Source organism: Camelus ferus, chromosome 9 (assembly GCF_009834535.1).
Source record: "Camelus ferus isolate YT-003-E chromosome 9, BCGSAC_Cfer_1.0, whole genome shotgun sequence".
NCBI classification, from domain to species: domain Eukaryota; kingdom Metazoa; phylum Chordata; class Mammalia; order Artiodactyla; family Camelidae; genus Camelus; species Camelus ferus.
The window spans coordinates 7,738,968-7,756,708 of NC_045704.1; the positions used below are offsets into that span (position 1 = coordinate 7,738,968).

At 49.0% G+C, this 17,741-nt stretch overlaps 1 protein-coding gene across 1 annotated transcript; it reads left to right on the top strand.

Moving 5' to 3' along the window:
* The first annotated feature begins 4,631 nt into the window (after positions 1-4,631).
* ZNF550 (zinc finger protein 550) lies at positions 4,632-17,323 on the top strand. Its single transcript, XM_032485465.1, has 4 exons — positions 4,632-4,858; positions 7,204-7,330; positions 9,895-9,990; positions 13,300-17,323. The coding sequence occupies exons 1-4, from the start codon at positions 4,832-4,834 to the stop codon at positions 14,304-14,306; spliced, it is 1,257 nt and encodes a 418-aa protein (XP_032341356.1). The 5' UTR covers positions 4,632-4,831; the 3' UTR covers positions 14,307-17,323.
* Positions 17,324-17,741: the final 418 nt, after the last annotated feature.

Here is a 17,741-nt window from a genome sequence, read left to right on the forward strand (position 1 = left end):
GTTACTTTTCTTATAGGGGGCAAAGGGGAGTTTGGACTTGGGCAATGAAAATATAAAGCTAAGCAGGCATATTCCGATTGGCCGGCCTTGGGTTTCCACTCCTAAAAGAGCCAGATGTTTGTAAGAAATAGAAATTGAGGTAGGTTTCAGCATGCGGACTTGGATCTTAGCATGAGCCACTCTCTTGAGATTGGTTTAGGTATTTTAACCCATAACAGGGGAAAAAAAGTAAAATCACAAACATTATATTGCTTTTTGGCTCTTGTGAATGAAGCTGTTATTACTGTGAATAATTTCCCCCAAGTATTTCTGAAGCGTATGATTTCATTTTTCGTATGGATAGACCCTACAAGTGAGATTACTAAATCATGGATGTGTGTATGGGTAGCATTAAGGAGAGTAGCACAGTATTTCTAAAGTTATTTATCAATTAGTATTCCCTCAAGAAATACAGGAGAGCTGTGGCTGTTTTACATCGTCATCAATTTAATATTTGAATTTTAGTCATTCCAACGATTGTGTGGTACTCCCTCACTGTGGCTTTAAATTGTGTTTATGATGGCGAGTAATGACAAGAAGCACATTTTCATTTTCTTATTTACCATCTATACTTCTTCTGTGATATACACCTTCCAAGCTTTTCTGAACATTTTAAAGTGTAATCTTTTGTTATTATTATAAGAACTATTTATATATTAAGAATTACAGTCATTTATCAGGTATATTTCTTGCAAGTATCTTTCCCCAGGTTGCGACTTGAGTTTCTACTTTCTTAACTGTCTCTTGCGCTGCAAAGTTTTAATTTTGATTAACTTCAGATGATTTATTTTCCTTGGTTGACGATCTTTCTGTTTTTAAAGTAATGATTTCCCTGAACCAAGGACAAAGAGCATTTTTCCTGTGTTACCTTTTATACTGTGTTTTCGCTCTGACGTTAAGAACTGTGTAGGATCCATTTCAAATTAATCGGTAAATGATTTGAGGGGAGGCTTTACATTTTTTAATTTATTTTTCACGTAAGTCTCACCATATGATTTTTCAGGACAATTTGTTGAAACTGTTCTCCTTTTCCCTTTAAATGCCTTTGGCAACTTTATTGGAGAAAAATTGGCATTATTAGGGTTTGGATATATCCAGGTGCTCTATACTTTCCCATTGCTCTACAATTAGTGTAGATATATGGCAAATTTTTTTAAAAAAGAAGAGAAATATTTTCATATTGGTTTTTTAAAAAAAGCATTTAATTTATTCTAACTTCTTGGCATTACATAATAATTTAGCATCAGTTTATTGATTTTCACCAAGAGACTGCTGGGATTGTTCATGGATACTGTGTTTGTACAGAAAAAGTAGGGGACAGTTGACAACTTAAACTGTTGCTTGCTTAGATGAAGGTAAGTGGGTAACCTTCATGAATATCTTTCTTCTGTAGACTTCCAGGAACAAACGTTGGATATTTATAAAAGCTCTTTTGATGTCATTGTCTGATAATTCTTGTGTGTTTCTGTTCAGTTGGTTTCTTTTGCTGCTAATTATGTATTAAATTCCTGTCTCCTTACTGGCTAATTCTGTTTGGATACCAGGTGTTTTTGACTGCGGCATTTGATTGCATTGCTTCACATACTGTTATGTTTTGAATTGACTCGGAAATGGTTTCTCAAATCAGAGACCTCTATCAGCTACAATTCCATTCATGGTACAAGCCACATGGCCCTAGTCCTCCAGGCCAGCACAGAACCCATCCCTCAGGAAGCCTCAGAGATTCAGGACCAGGGCTCTCTCCACCTTTCCCAGTGAGTGAGTAATAGTAAAAACCCAAGGCCAAATGGCCACCTCTGTCTCTCAAGACATTGGTGACCTTAAATGATATGACTGTGCCTTCACCTAGGAGACATAAGGGCATCTGGACCTGGCCCAGAGGACACTGTAGGGGCTCGTGATGGAGAACTCTGAACTCCTAGTCTTGTTTGGTAACTGCCATGTGGGCAACCCAAGGCTTCCTCCTTGATCAACCTTTTGCTCATTCCTGGCTGGTAAGCACAGCCTCTCAGGCCTCCTACCTCTACCCACTGCCCTGCTGTGCGCTGTGTTCTGGTCTCCTTCTGCCTGCTCTTCCTGGTTCTGCAACCAGAGACGTCAGACAGGAAACATGCCTTCTGAACACAACCTTCACCCCAGTGCCCGGCACAGTCTGTCCTCGGTCTGAGGTTCTTGTTCCAGAATCCACAAGAGAGAGGCTGACTGGCCCAGCCTGGTTGAGGTGCTCGCCCCCACTGTCCATATAACAGGGCAGTGAGGGATGGGCTGTGCTCCGAAGAGCGACTGAGCCAGGCAGGACCCCGAGTAGTGTCTGTCATCAGTGCCCTCCAGGTCTGGCGTCTCTCTTTTGCAATTGGGTTCCAATGTTATTAGTGTTTCTCTCCAGTACAATCTGCCATGTGTCACTAGTCTACTGCGTCAGCATGCACTGACGATCATTGGGTAGTTGATTATTTCATAAGCTGTTGAAACATTTGCACCCTACTTCGATGGCTATTTCTGCATTTATAAACTAGAAATCCTCTATAAAGAAGAATTTTCAATAATTTTCTGTTCATTTACCTCAAAAAACAGTTTGTACAGAAAAAGTAGGCCAGAGCTTGTTCCCCTCACTCTATTTGGCAGTTTTCAGGATAATTAATAGGAGCACTGACCTCATCCTCAGACAATAAGCAAACGTTTATCTCGGGGATACGATGCTCCCGTTGCACACGTGCTCAGACTGTGATCGTGGCAGCCTCTGTCGTAATAGCAAAACATTTGATTAGTGGCTCTTCTTTTCAGATAAGTCCCATATTTTAATATTAATTTTATCTGTTTTAGTCATACAAACTGCTAGGAGAAAATATCATAGGTTCATTGGCTTATAAACAGTAGACATTTACTTCTCACAGTTCTGGATGCTGGAAGTCCAAACTCAAGGTGCCTGCAGTTTCACTGTCTGGTGAGATCCCACTTCCTGGTTCATAGGAAAGGTCCTTCTTGCTATGTCCTCACATGTCAGAAGGGGAAGGAAACAATCTGGGGGCTCTTTTATAAGGGCGCTAATTCCATTTAAGATGATAGAACCCTCATGACCTAACTGCCTACTAAGTGTCTTATCTCTAATGCCATGACATTAGGCATTAGGTTTTGAACAAATGAATTGAGGCGGACAGAAATGTCGAGACCATAGCAGTATGCACTTCAGGAAATTGATTCAGAAATAATATATGGAAAAAGTAGTTGGGCGTGCTGGGCTTGCAACACAAACACTGAGATGTTTTCAATGTAGGGAAGAGTTTTTTTATGTGGGAAACTACACATATCTACTTTCTTCTGGGTCTCCTGACAGCCATCATCCATTTCCCCGTCATGTTCCTGGCTGACCTATATTCTTTCTTGTCCCTTGACTGCACGTATGGAGGCCTACACAATTATCTCTGAAGATTTGATCTATGTAAAGTTGAAGAGTAATACGATAATACTTGTTGGTTGCCAACTGCTGAAAGCATGCACTTGGTGACTGAGTGGCACCACACTGTGCTCATTCTGATTTTTCTTTGGTTCCTGTTTGCTGAATGCAGTCTACAATGTAATGTCTCCCTTAAAGGGAATATATGTTCAAAAAAGAGAAAGGACAGAAAAAAATATACAGATACTTGGATAATAACATAAGCTTAAAATTATAATTTATGTCAAAGCTCTGTCTTTTTTCATAAAATAAATGTATTCTATATATTGAACACAAAGTTCTTAGGGCTTCAGAAGTTTATTTAAAAATTTATAGGAAGCAAAATTTTTCTATTATCCGTCTGTTTCAGGCACATTTAACCTCTTCTTCCCCAACATACCAGTAATGGCCATGTGTGAAGTCCTTTCTCACCTGACCCTGAGCAAACATAATGAAACTTACAAAATTATTGTAAAGCTTCAGTCTGCATATCTCTGAAGAGTAACAAGGAATTTATTGTTCACGCCTATGACTTAAGGTATACTATATCTTAAGGGTATCATGATATCATGTAAGGAGGCTTCAACCAAGCAGGACCAGATCCCGGAGGGAGAGAGAGAGTGAGACCCCGAGACAAGTGCCATTATTGGGCGTCAGGGGAGTATGCAGGCAAATGTCATGAGTGGATTTCACTGGTGCATTGAGATGTCACTAGGTCACAGGGGAGGACACGAAGGGGAACTTGTGTCAGGGGCCAGCCTTATAACACTGGTATACTAGCTCACCTGGGCGGGGTGCTCATAACATAATTGTGAGGATAGCAAAATATGAAGCTTCAAAAGTTTACAGTACAATGTGTCCACTTGCTCGGTTAGGAGCATCTTAAATACAAGATACCGAAAACACAACCGGGAAATCTGGGTGCGTCTCCTTTAGAACATCCGATGCCTCGCCTTCATTAGAGCCTTTGCAGTCTCTTTTCCAGTGTCAGAGGCCACGTCTTTGGGCCCAGAGGTCCTAAAGAGGCAGAGACTCCCTCTCCTGGACAGATACAGAGAAAAACTACATTACCCAGAAGGCTGTGCTGCACAGGAAGGCGGTGCCAGCCGGACCGGTGACGTCACAGGAAAGGGGCGTCGCGGACGGTTCTGTCGGGGGTGGGGCTTCCGGCGCCGTTGGGGTGGGCGTTTGTTGGCGTCGGGGCGGTTGTCTCTGGTCGGTGAGTTCTAGCTCGGCGTTGGGACCGCGCGGGGAGGACCGCAAGGAGGAGCCCCGTGCGCCTGTGTGACCGCGGGGAGGGTCAGCTGAGCCCCCGACCCACCCCTCTCCCTCGCACGGCCCCAGCCTCCCCGCGGCCCGATGGCGGCCTTGGTGACCCCGGCGCAGGTGAGTGGACGGCGCGCCAGGCCACGCCCGCCCGGACCCCCAGCGCGAGGCCCAGGCGCTCTGCTGCGCGGCCGGCGCTGTCCTGGACTCTTCGCCGTGTGCTCTCCAGGACGTTGTTCGTCGCGCCTCCGGAGGGGTCCCTTGTGCTCCAGGTCGGAGTCCAGCCCAGGGCCTCCGGGGGAGGGTCGTTTCTGACAGTCAGTGGCATGCCGTGTGGAATCCCTCCTGCTTGCGTGGAGCAACCCGCGGGGAGGAGCGCAGGCCGGACATTTCCGAGACCTTTCTGTGTGTTGCGGCTACGTTCCTTCCCAAGGCTGTGACCTCGAGCACCTTCCCCTGCTGCCTTGGCTTCTCTTTTCTCCGTTATAAAATAGGAAGATTAAAGTTTCTGCACCTGGGTTAAGGGAACTAGAAAAGGGACGTGGGTGGTGTGTTCCCTGGTGTCCAGCACAGTCCAGGGAGCATCGCTCTGGCTCTTTCTCCGCGGAAGTGCCTCCTGGGCCTACACTGATCTTAGCGGCCCATCTCCGGGGGAATCTGACCCTTGGGCTTCTCTGTCCTGTAATCTCAACGAAGAAAAGAGCTGGGGAGGGGAAGAGCCAGGAGTAGCCTGCAGCAGTTTGGTTATAGCGGTTCTGCTAGGACAGAATGGGTGTCAGGACAGGCTGGGGGCCAGGAAGGCCAGGGAATTTTATCTTTCAGGTTAGAGCAGGTGAACTGGCTTCCCACTGACAGTCGTGAATCTGTTTTCCTGTTGAGATTCAGTTATGTTGATAAGTGAGTCCACTCAGATGGTCATTGAGGACAGTGTGTAGGAGTGTGGTGTCCGTCTGGACACGAAAGCACAGCAGGTCCTGGGTAAGTCCATAGCCGTCACCCTGAGTACCCTCATCCTAGTCCTCATTGACTGTCAGGACCTGTCTGATTTGTTAATCTCCCGTCCACGTGGCTCCCCTCCTCACTTTATTTCAGACTCACTCCAGTGTGCTGTCCTGAAACAGGCCTTTTCCAGTGCCCCATCTACAGCAGACTGTAACCTCTTTAGTTTTCTCAGTCTATTTTCTTGACTTTGGCATCTTAGGTCCCTCTGACATTGTCTTGCTCGTTTACTTAGTTGCTTGTTTAGGATCTCTTTCCAGCCCGGGATTGTGAGTGCCTGGGCTTGTAAAAGGTACTCAACAAATGGTTAAATGAATGACTGGGTCTCCCCAACAGGTGGTCTCATCACACTTATAATAAATACAATCTTCCTCCCAAGCGGGACCCACAGAGCTCTGCTGGCTGTGCCCCTTGCCTGCCTCCAGGCCTTTTTCCTTTCCATTCTTAGCCAGCTCACTGCACCTGGCCAGGAGGTCCTGAACTTGCCAAACTCCTCCCCAGTTTACAGCTTTTGCCCTTGCACTTTCCTTTGTGTGGGGCCCTGTTCTCAGGTCTCTGCAGGGCTGTCTCTCCTCACTCTTCCTGTGCATCAGTATCACCTCTTTGGATAGTTTTTTCCTGGCTGTGTCAGTTCTGGCCGAGGTACCCCTGGCCCCCACCTGCCCATGTGACAACTCTGACAACTGTGTTCTGGATTTTGCTGAATGTTCAATTCCATGTCCACTTCTGTTCCTTAAATTTGAGATTGTGGGTGACTTTCTAGAGCTGCCTGACCCTCAGGCCTCCGACTGTGACACGCAGGTGATTTTGGCATTTAGCTCAGGGGCTGGCAGAGGATTAGAAAAAAATTCACAAGATACATTGAGCTGTGCCAGCATCTGCTGTGTGAACACTTTCTCTTTAGTTCTCAGAATTGGCATAGTGGGAATTGTTTCCTGTATTGGTGCAGAAATGGATGTTGAGAGAAATGGTGGGATGCCCGCCCCAGGGTCACACAGTCAGCAGTGACAGATTCAAGAGCCTGGATTCAGACCCTGGAATTCTGGCTCCAGAGCCAGGGAGCTTTAGTCACTTTACCTGAGCATGTGAAGCCCTCAGCCCAGGACAGGTGCACGGTGAGGACCAGGGCGGCTCAGCTGTTGCCTCTGCCGTGATCATTGTCGGAATTGCCCTCATGAAATTTTTCCCAGAGCACTTACCTTCTGCCCCTCCACCGTCCTCACAGAACACCGTTGTCTGTGTCATTGCTGGTAGATTCCCCTAGGGGAGGCTTTTCTCTGAGCCACAGTTGCCTTATATCCAAAGGCTGCTTCCACCTTCACCCTGAGTCCCGCACAGAGCTTGGCCCACAGGAGGCCTCGGTGATTCAGGCCTGAGTCCCTGCACCCTAACCAGCACCTGAGTAATAAGCTTGATCTCATCCGAGGGCACAGGGCCAATCCCATGACCTTTGTTTGACTCTCCAGGTATTGGTGACCTTCAAGGATGTGGCCGTGACTTTTACCCAGGAGGAGTGGGGGCAACTTGACCTGGACCAGAGGACCCTGTATCGGGAGGTGATGCTGGAGACCTGTGGGCTCCTGGTGTCACTGGGTAAGTGCTCATGTCTTACACCTGAGGGGGACCGCAGCCTCCTCTTGTTTCCTGGCCAATAAAGAGGGTCACAGGAGTCACATTCCCTCCTCCCCACAGGCCCTGCAGTTTTCTGGTCTCCCTCTGTCTGTATCAGGGATCAGTGCGATAGAAACTTCCTTCTGAACACCAACTTTCATCCCAGTGCCTAGCACACCCAGGCCTCAGTCTGAGGTCCCCGTTCCAGGTTCCACAGGAGGGAAGCTGACTGGACCAGCCTGGTGGGTCAGGTCTCACAGCCCTGTTACAGGGGCCGTGGATGATGGGCTGTTCTCAGAAGGGAGGGTGAGTCAGGCAGACCCCTGCTTGTCATTTGTCACTGGTGCCACCCAGGGATCTTCTGAACAGCACAGTCTCGATTAGAAGTGCTAATATTGTTACCACACTTTCTGACACTGGGCCATGACCCTCCACTGGGCAGGAGGTGATTTGGAAGGTGCACAGGAGTGTAGGAAAGGCCATGGGATATCCCCTGCAGAAGCCAGTCCTTTCACCTTCTCTGTCTCACATGCTGATCGTTGTCAGGAGAAAGTCTCAAATCAGTGAGAGTGGGTGAGGATTCCGTGTCCCCTAATGGTTAAGTTTTCTTTTCAAGGAAGGAACAGCCTCAGCTCACAGCCCTGAGCAGTCTACATGAACTCCCTGGGGCCTTAAATGGCATTAAAAAAAAAATAATGTTAGTATTTTCTTTACTCAGCCATTTCTGGGAGAGGTGGGGAATTAGGTTTATTTATTTCTTTATTTTTAATGGAGGTGCTGGGGATTGAACCCAGGACCTGGTGCATGCTAAGCATGCCCTCTACCACTGAGCTGTACCTCCCCCACCCCCGCCATTTAATGGCATTGTTTTGATTTCATTGTTGTATTTTGATGGTAAATTTCCATTTATGGAAAGTGAAATTGACTTTGCTCATTTACCAAAGCGAAGAAGTGTTGTCAACTGTTCAGGAAAAATTTTAAAAGGGGGCCAGTTTAAAGAGAAGCCATCCATCACTGTGTGTGCTTTGCAGACCCATGACACTGAGTTTCATTGTGGAGGCAGACATCGGTTTTTTTTTTTTAGAGGTTTTTTGTAGTTTTTTTTTTTTTTTTTAATTTAAATGTAGTTAGTTTACAATGCTGTGTCAATTTCTGGTGTACAGCATAATGTTTCAGTCATATGTATACATATATTCTTTTTCATATTCTTTTTCATCATAAGTTAATACAAGATATTGAACATAGTTCCCTGTGCTGTACAGTAGAAACTTGCTGTATCTATAGACATCAAACCTGAGATGAAGTGTGATGAGTTGTAGAAGGAAAAATAAGGAATTCAGGAGTGTATATCCAGGAGGCCATAACCTATCATGGATGATTCGAAAAAGGCATCTCAGGCAGTGATGTTGGATCTGAGACTGGAAGGCTGAGCATTGGGAGGGAGGGTGAGGAGAGGTTCCAGGTGGAGGAACCAGCAGGAGAATAGGCCCTGAGGGGAGAGAGTGCACAGCTCCCGGCCGATTCACCTTTCCTCTGCCCGCTCCCTGAGCGTGGTGTCCGGCACATAGCACACATTGGTGACCTGTACTGTGACCTGTTGGAGTGAATCCTGGGCTGAGAATCAGAACCTGCCAGTTGAGACTTGGGTGGCTCCTGGAACCTCAGTCCCTGGGCTTCGGTACAGAACCCCCCCTCCATCTTTGTTGAGATGCGTTTGGCTGCATGTAACAGAAAAGTGACTTAGAGTGGCTTCCCCGTTGGGTGGGAATTTACCACCTCAACTCAGGACAAGCCCCAGGGCCCCCACAGCAGCAGCTACATCATCAGTGGCACGAAGGTTCTGCTGCTCTTCTTCCTGGGCTGGCGTCCCCCTCTTCCTCGGGCCAGCTTCGCGGTGGGGGTGGAGGATGCTGCAGAGACCCCGTCTTCAGCCCTCTTGTCCCACGTTGGGATAAAGACTCTCTTCAGAAGACAGGCCAGCTGAGGTCACCTGCCTCCTTCAGATGACTGATGACCAGGGATGCCATTGGCCGATTTATTTCCACCAATGGACTTCAGTCCTCTCTGGGCGTTAGAATCTCCTGGGGAGATTTCAGAAATAGCGATGCCGAGGTCTGACCCTAAGAAGTTCTGTTTCTTTTGGTTTGAGGTTGGGATTGGGCATCCATGGGGAGTTTTGAAGCACAAGGTGTTTGAGGACCAGTTGACTTAGGTGAGTTAGGAAGCATGTCCTGGGTGGAGGGCTGACCATCCCAGCATCCCGGGGTTGTGTGTGAGAGCCACGTGCACCTGCATGGGGTCGGCTTCCCCTGATGAAGTTCAAGGGCAGCGGTGTTGTGTAGACAGACAGCACCGCCCTCGACAGCAGATGTGGCCCAGGAGTGGTATTATTGCCCTTGGTTTCCAGGTTACCCATCAACATGGTCTTTCCTTAGGGGGCAGCTACATTCACGGTCTCACTTCTGTCCTGAAGTACCAGACAGAGTGGAGGGGTTTTCATTCTTCTCATCCAAACACTTATGTGCTGTTTCTTCCTCCATCAACAGGGCATCCAGTTCCCAAAGCAGAGCTGATGCACCTGCTGGAGCCTGGGCCAAAGGTATGGACAGTCACGAGGGGCCTCTCATGGAGCACATGTCCAGGTAGGAACCGGGAGCTCGCCGGGACAGTGGATTCAGGGCAGCCTTTGGAACGCACGGGGACCCAAGCCTCTCACCTTCTGGAGGGAACTCTTTGCAGAGTCTGGTTGTTCTCTCACATCAAAGGATCGTGTGCATCAGCAGGTCAGCCCTGGCCCATGCCGTTACTTAGAGACCCAGGCACCTTCCACCATCATTGTCTAGCTTCAAGGTCGGTCCAGCTCCATCCAGCAGGCGGAGGGGAAGCGAGGTCGGGGGTCACACCCAGACGCTCCTGTACTTTGCTCGCAGAAATTCCACTGACAAGAACTGGGCCTTTGGCTGCACCTGGGTGCTCAGGACTGGAGAGTGCGGGGTAGCCGTGTGCCCGGGGGGCCGGTGGGCTTGATTTCTGTGACCTCAGGCTACTGTACGCTCCCCGCTCTCAGAAAGTCAGAGTGAGGATCGTTTCTGGGTGAGCGCTGGTCGAAGTTGTGATGAGACAATGCAGCAAGCCGTTCAGGATAGCGCCCGGCCTCTCGGAGAGGCCGGCAGAGGCCAGCTCTCCATGCACCCGTGTGATGTGTGGACCGTCGGCAGTGGCGGCGGTGTCGTGCCTTTTTTCCTGGGCTTCTGGACTCAGAGGGAAAAGGCCTCTCTTCCCCTTGAGGTTAGGATCTATGCTGTGCTCTGTACTGAGCCCTTGCCCACCTTCTCCGTCCATCTCTCCATCCTCCTGTCTGTCCATCAGACACTCAGAAGCAGCCCCTTGGACAGTCTTCCTGCCCCTCTTGCCCGAAAAGACACCAAGGAGATGTTGGCTTTTTTGGCCCCACATCCGTGCTGCTAACTGTGACTGGAATAATCCGGAGCGAGTCTCTCCAGTGGTCCTTCGGCTTCTCGGCCAGCCTGAGTGTCTTCAGCCAGCTCCACCGCAGGCCCTCTGTTTCAGTCGCCACTCCTCCACCCCCATTTCCTTAATCCCGAGTCTCCATGTTAGTGTCTCAGCGGCACCTCAGGTGCATCAGACCTTAGAAGACACCCGTGATCCTGCCCACGCCTCCCCGTGCCCAGTTCTGAGAACCTCCTGCCATCTGCGCAGATGAGAAGATTGGGAGTTTGGGTCTTTTGAACCTGACCCGCCTGTCCTCCTTGCTTGACCCTTGCAGTAAACCTTTCTCTGCTTAAAACAAACAAACGAACAAACAAAAACACATTGGAAACACCTCAGACAGGGTCTCTGCCTCCATCTGTCCATCCCCAGCCCTGCCCATTGGATGTTGTCCATGTGTCCTGAATCCATCACCAACACCCTCCTCCAGGCTTGCATCATCCTTTGCTCAGATGATGCCAGAGTCTCCACCAGGTCTCTGCACATCTGTTCTATGCTTCTGATCAGCAGTCGTCCCTGCACCTGCCCTGTGGCCACCCAGACACATTCCAGATCTTCTCACATCCTCCATCGCTGGTGTCTTAGCTAAAATCAGCATCAGAAAAATTAAGGCATGGGGATAGTATAGCTCGTGCTTAGCGTGCACAAGGTCCTGGGTTCAATCCTCAGTGCCCCCATTAAATAGATAAATTAAGTAAATAAGCCTAACTGCTCCCCCTGCAAAGACATTAAATAAATAAGTAAAAATAAAGGCTGTGTCCTTCTGTGTCTTGCTCCTGAGCCCTTGAAGACTCACCTTTGTCTCTCCCCTATGGTCCCCCCACACCCCACAGAGGATGTCTTCCTCTGATCGCGTCCACTTCCTCTGCTGGAGCCTGCTTGGTACCTTTGCCTTCTTGGGGAACCTGCGTCTTCACTCTCTTTTTCTTTTTTTTTCTTAAGCCATTCTTATTACACTCAAGGTATTAAGTCCAAAATATCCTTGTGTTTAGGATATTGTATCAGTCGTTAAACAGGGGGAAAACACAACAGTATGAAGAGATTTATGAATAACAAAGATAGAAGCTGACAGAATTAATAGACAACTTGAATGGGGTTGGTTTTCTTTAAGAAATGCTAAGTTTTCTTAACCAAAACAACAAAATAGAGTGCTCTAAATATGTGTGAGTATGAAAACAAGAAAAGCAGTGGTTTGGTTTATTTTTTAAATTTTCTTTGTGAAGAGAGGTAATTAGGTTATTTGTTAATTAATTAACTTATTTATTTTGATGGAGGTACGAGGGATTGGACCCAGGACTTTGTACATGCTGAGCACCCACTCACCACTGAGCTACACCCTCCCTGCTGCCATTTCCTTCTTTTTTTTTTTTAAAGTGAAGTATAGTTAGTTTACAATGTTGTGTCAGTTTCTTTTGTACAGCATCATGTTTCAGTCGTACATATACATACATATATTCGTTTTCATATGCTTTTTCATTCTAGGTTACTACGAGGTATTGAATAGAGTTCCCTGTGCTGCACAGTAGGACCTTGTTGTTTATCTATTTTATATATATTAGTATCTGCAAATCCCAAAGTCCCAATTTATATACACACATACACACACACATACCACAGCTTCTTTATCCAGTCAGTAGACATTTGGCTTGCTTCCATGGCTTGGCTATTGTAAATAGTGCTGCCATGAACATAGGGGTGCATGTGTCTTTTTAAAGTAGAGTTTTCTTGGTTATATACACAGGAGTGGGATTGCTGGATCATACGGTAAGAGTTGTTTGTACAGTTTTTGAGGAACCTCCATACTGCTTTCCACAGTGGCTGTACCAATTTACATTCCCACCATCAGTGTAGGAGGGTTCCCTTGTCTCCTCACCCTCTCCAGCGTTTGTCATTTGTGGGCTTTTAACGATGTCCATTCTGACTGGTGTGAGGTGATGCCTCGTGGCAGCCATTTTCGTTGTTAAGTCTCACACGGTCTCCAAGGGTGAATGTACCCAGGCTTCCTCCTCCTGTTCAGCCAGTGCCCCTTCTTTCTGGAGACTCTGACTTCCCATTAGGACCCAGCTCTTGAGATCCTCCCAGGGAAGATGACCTTTTCCTTCCCAGTCTTGTTAGGTGTCAGTTCCCTAAGCTTTCATAGCAGCAGGACCTCAGTCCTTGGAACAGATGCTCCCCGGACTGTATTATCAAGACTGTCCCCCTCTCCTACTCTGGGCTGTGGGAGGAGTCTCCCCTCCGGTTCTCTGTGTCCTGGCCCAGGCTACTGTCCGGATTTTCCCTCTAGTGGTGTCAGGGTACGAGGATCATAAAAAGTCACTGGAAATCTAGATTACATCAATGTAAAAACACAGGAAGTATCCTCATCTGTCCACTGAAGTGCTGCTTTTTTCTCTCGTGTATTGCTTTACTACCAGTCCCTTTGTGTGTTGGATTCTCTTCAGGTGACAGAGCAGAACCTCAGACCAGAGAGCCAAGCACTTCGCAGCTGGTTTTGTCCGAGGGAGCCTTGCTCCGGGGAAGCCTGACTCTGGGATCTTCAAGGTGCTCCAGGTCGGGGCAGGCCAGGGATCCAGGGGGAATTCTGGAAGTGGAGAGGGATCAGCTGAGGCCACAGACAGCCCCCCACAAGGAGACCCACCTCAGGAAGATGAGCCTTGGAAACGAGGGTCTGGGAACGGGTGCTAGTCTGCGCTCTGGGGCGTTAGAGGGGAGAGTCTCTCTGGGGGCTGTTCTCCACCAGCCTGACCCACCAGGACCGCCAAAAGGCCCCATGGTTCCTCACGTCTACAAATGCAAGCAGTGCGGGAAAGGGTTTCGCAGGAAGTGGTACCTGGCTCGCCACCAGCGGGTTCACACGGGAATGAAGCCCTACGAGTGCAGCGCGTGCGGGAAGGCCTTCAGCCAGAGCTCCACCCTGGTCCGGCACCACCTCACGCACAGCGGGGAGAAGCCCTTCCGGTGCGGGGACTGCGGCAAGGCCTTCAAACGCCGGTCCTACCTCACCCAGCACCGGCCGGTGCACACCGGGGAGAAGCCCTACGAGTGCGGTCAGTGTCGCAAGGCCTTCACGCACCGGTCCACGTTCCTCCGCCACCGTCGGACGCACACGGGGGAGAAGCCCTTCGCGTGCCGGGACTGCGGGAAGGCCTTCAGCCACAGGGCGCACCTGCTGCAGCACTGCCTCACGCACAGCGGGGAGAAGCCGTTCGCGTGCGGGGACTGCGGCAAGGCGTTCCGCTGCGGCTCGGAGCTGGCGCAGCACCGGCGCCTGCACACCGGCGAGCGGCCGTTCCGCTGCGGCCAGTGCGGCAAGGCCTTCCACCGCAGCACCTACCTGCTGCAGCACGCGGTGGTCCACGCCGCCGCCACGCCGTTCGCCTGCGGCCAGTGCGGCAAGGCCTTCAAACGCCGCTCCCACCTCCTGCAGCACCGGCGGGTCCACACGTGAGCGCGGGCCCGCACCCCGCGGGAGGGCGGGGCCCCGTGCGTGCGGGGGCAGCTGCAGAGGGTTCCGCTGTCTGGCTTCGGCCACACGGGCCGCCGTGGGGCGCAGTGAAGGCACGAAGCCTGCCGCCGCCGCCGGCAGCTGGGGGGTGCGCGCCGCGGAGGAGGCGCGTCGCCTGCAGGCCGCCCCCGCCGACCTCGGGAGACACGCGGCGAGAGATGCTGCATCGAACACGAGAACCATTCTCAGCCCCGAGGACACGCACAGGTAACGGAGAGGAACCGCGTCATCGTCGCCGCCGGGACCGCCCGGGCCGGTCACCACTTGTCCCGCGGGCTCACGCTGGAACCCGGCGGAGCTTGGGCTGCACCTGTGAGGAGGCACACGGGGACAGACGTGGCGTCCCGGGCCCTGACCGCAGCCTTCAGCCACGGCCAAGGTGCTTCGCTTGGTCTGCCCGCCCAGCCTGCCCAGCCCGTGCTGAGATGATCGCCCGTCCGCAGGAGCGCCAGTCCACCTGGTTAGGGCGCCCGGGCAGCCCGCACCGGGCATTGCCTCGTGTGCCTGGCGGGGAGAGTGACACCAGGGAGGCTGAGGCGGGGATGGAGGGACCTCTGTGCCCAGATGTGCAGATTCCAGCCGCTTGGATCTTCAGGCCGTGCTCCGGCCAGGGCGAGGGTGATGTGCCAGGACGGGTGAGGGACAGTGCTCAGCCAGTACAAGCTGGATGCCACTGAGACGGAAGCCCAGCCTGTCTCCCTGGGGAGAGCCCGACAGATCCCGCCCAGAAGAGCTAGGGGACGCGACCTACTAGAGAGCTCCATCATCCAAGCAGGCCCCAGGGCCCAAAACAAAACGGAACAGCTTTCGGGAGGGCATAGCTCAATGGTAGAGCGCGTGCATAGATAGCGTGCATGGGGTCCTGGGTTCACAATTAAGAAGCCATCTCAGCATTACCTTAAAAGGAAGAAGGAAAGCAGGCAGCGGTGGCTGTAAACGGAATAAGCAGGTGCCTCGGCAGCCTCTTCCAGACCGCCCTGCCACGCCCGCTGCGGTCTCTCATCAGGTTCGGGGGGGGGGGGGGGGGGGCGATGTCTGAGAGCAAAAGGATCCTGGCCCTTGATTTTTTTTCCTTTTCCTTTTTTTAGGGGAGAGGGGTTAATTTGTGCTTTTATTTGCTGGTATAACTTAACCGACAGTGGCAAACTTTTTCTGCATTCTTTTTTTTATTGAAGTATAGTCAGTTTACAATATTGTGAAATTCTTTTTTTTTTAAATAGTGGGGAGGTAATTAGGGTTTTTTTGTTTGTTTTTCTTAATGAAGGTACTGGGATTGAACTCAGGACCTCGTGCATGTTAAGCACACACTCTACCACTGAGCTATACCCACCCTCACGCCTGCAAACTTTTTTAACCTAAAAAATACATTTTACATCACAATCCCACAAAAACACATGTATAATACGGAGACATATATATAAAACTGAAAAAGTTTTGCCAAAAATGTCTACCCTAACACTTGTTTTTAATTTTAAGACTTTTTTTTTGAAGCAGTTGTAGGTTTACACCAAAACTGACAGGAAAGTACAGAAATTTTGCATATACACCGTTAACACACACGTGCATAGCCATTGTCAAAGTCGTTTACCAGAGTGGTACTTTTTTTTTTTTTTAACTAACAATGACCCTACATTGACACGTCATAATCACCAAAGTCCACAGTTCACCTTAGGTTGGAGAAAATTATAGTGACATATATCCATCATTATAATGTCATGCAAAGCATTTTCACTGCTCTAAAAAATGTCTGTACTCCAGAATGCCAGCCCTTGATTTCTTTCTATGTGGGAGTGGGGAGAGGTAATTAGATTTCTTTCTTTCCTGTTTTCTTAACAGAGGTACTGCGGATGACGAGCACACGCTCTGCCCCTTGAGCTATACCCTCCCTCCTAGGGCCAGGGATGTGTAACTGGTGAGTCCAGACAAGTCCATGCAGGTGGCATCTTTATGGGTTTCCCAGTGGGCACTGTGGACTTACTCCTTTGTGCTGCCTTTGGATGTGGTTATTTGATATTTGTCCCGAGATTTTTTTTTTTTTTTACTTTGAGATTAGTTTTCAAGCGCTACAAGATAATCAGTGTTAACTCTGGTTAAAAAATCTCTTGTACAAGAGGGGAGGGTATAGTGCAGTGGTAGAGTGCAATCCCCAGTACCTCTGTTAAAAATAAGTAATTCATTAAATAAACAGTTACCTCCCCAATTAAAAATTTTTTGAAAAAAAAATTTCTTGTACAGAAAAGGATAAAATAATTTCCTCACTTGGAACTGTCTTCAGCGCCTTTTTAAAGACCATGTACACACTTCATCTTTTCACAGTGGGCGTGCACCCTTTATGTGCTGCACAGGGCATGACAACACTTTTTTTTAACATAGTTACATATATTTATTAATCATCAAGTTTTTTTTTTTTTAACCAAACATTCGGTTTATTAAAAAGAATCAATTAGCAGGGCTGGAGGGGAAAAGGCCACTACTGATGCAAAATAGCAAAACTTCTTTAATACCGGACACATGAGCAGCATCCCCCAGATGCAATTGTAAGAAAAATCCTCCTGGAACAGGAAAGAATTTATGCCAAGTGCTTATTAAACAGAACTTTGAAAAAACTCTGCAAATGCAGTGAGTTAGGCAATGGCCCCATAAAGGTAGGTAACTCAAGGCGTTGTTTTCCTAAACCCAAACCCATGCATTTAGTTAATCCTGGTAAAGGGCCCCAATATCCAGAGGGAAACAAGCTTTTCCTGTCCTGCTTAGAGAGCAAAAGGCAAGTGTGGAGGCACAGAGCCCTGCCCACTGCCCCACCCACCTCACAAGAACCGCCCACTAGCATAGACTGACCCGCTAGAGTAGGCCAATTACCGGAAATAGGAATCCACATGCATGGGGCATGCTACTGTAATCACACTGAGTTCGGTATACGCTGGTGTTCAGATTTTTGAAATAAAGATAAATGGACAGACTGAAGTATCTGAGTTAAACACTGCACAGTATATTCGACAACTGGAAAAAAATCTAGAGGGTGGTATAACTATTCACGTTTGTAAGCAAGTATAGGGACAAGCCCTGCAATCTGAAGAAAAACCCGTTCAGGGCAGAGTTGACAATCTCCCCCTGACTTTCAGGAGTGTGTCACTATACGAAAACCTCTGGATTCAGGAAAGTAGCAACAGGATATTAAGGAATTGGCTTCTGTCATCATGGATCATGGGGACCAGTCTGAAGCAGGGCTGGCTGGAGGCTGGGAACGTCGCAGCTCAGATCCAGGATCTGCAGGTTAGAACAGCAGTCTAGAGAATGGTTAGTGCTTTCCTCATAAACTCCTGGATTTCCAAACAGGTTCCTTTTCCATACAATGACCAAGTCTTTTTTAAGATGTTT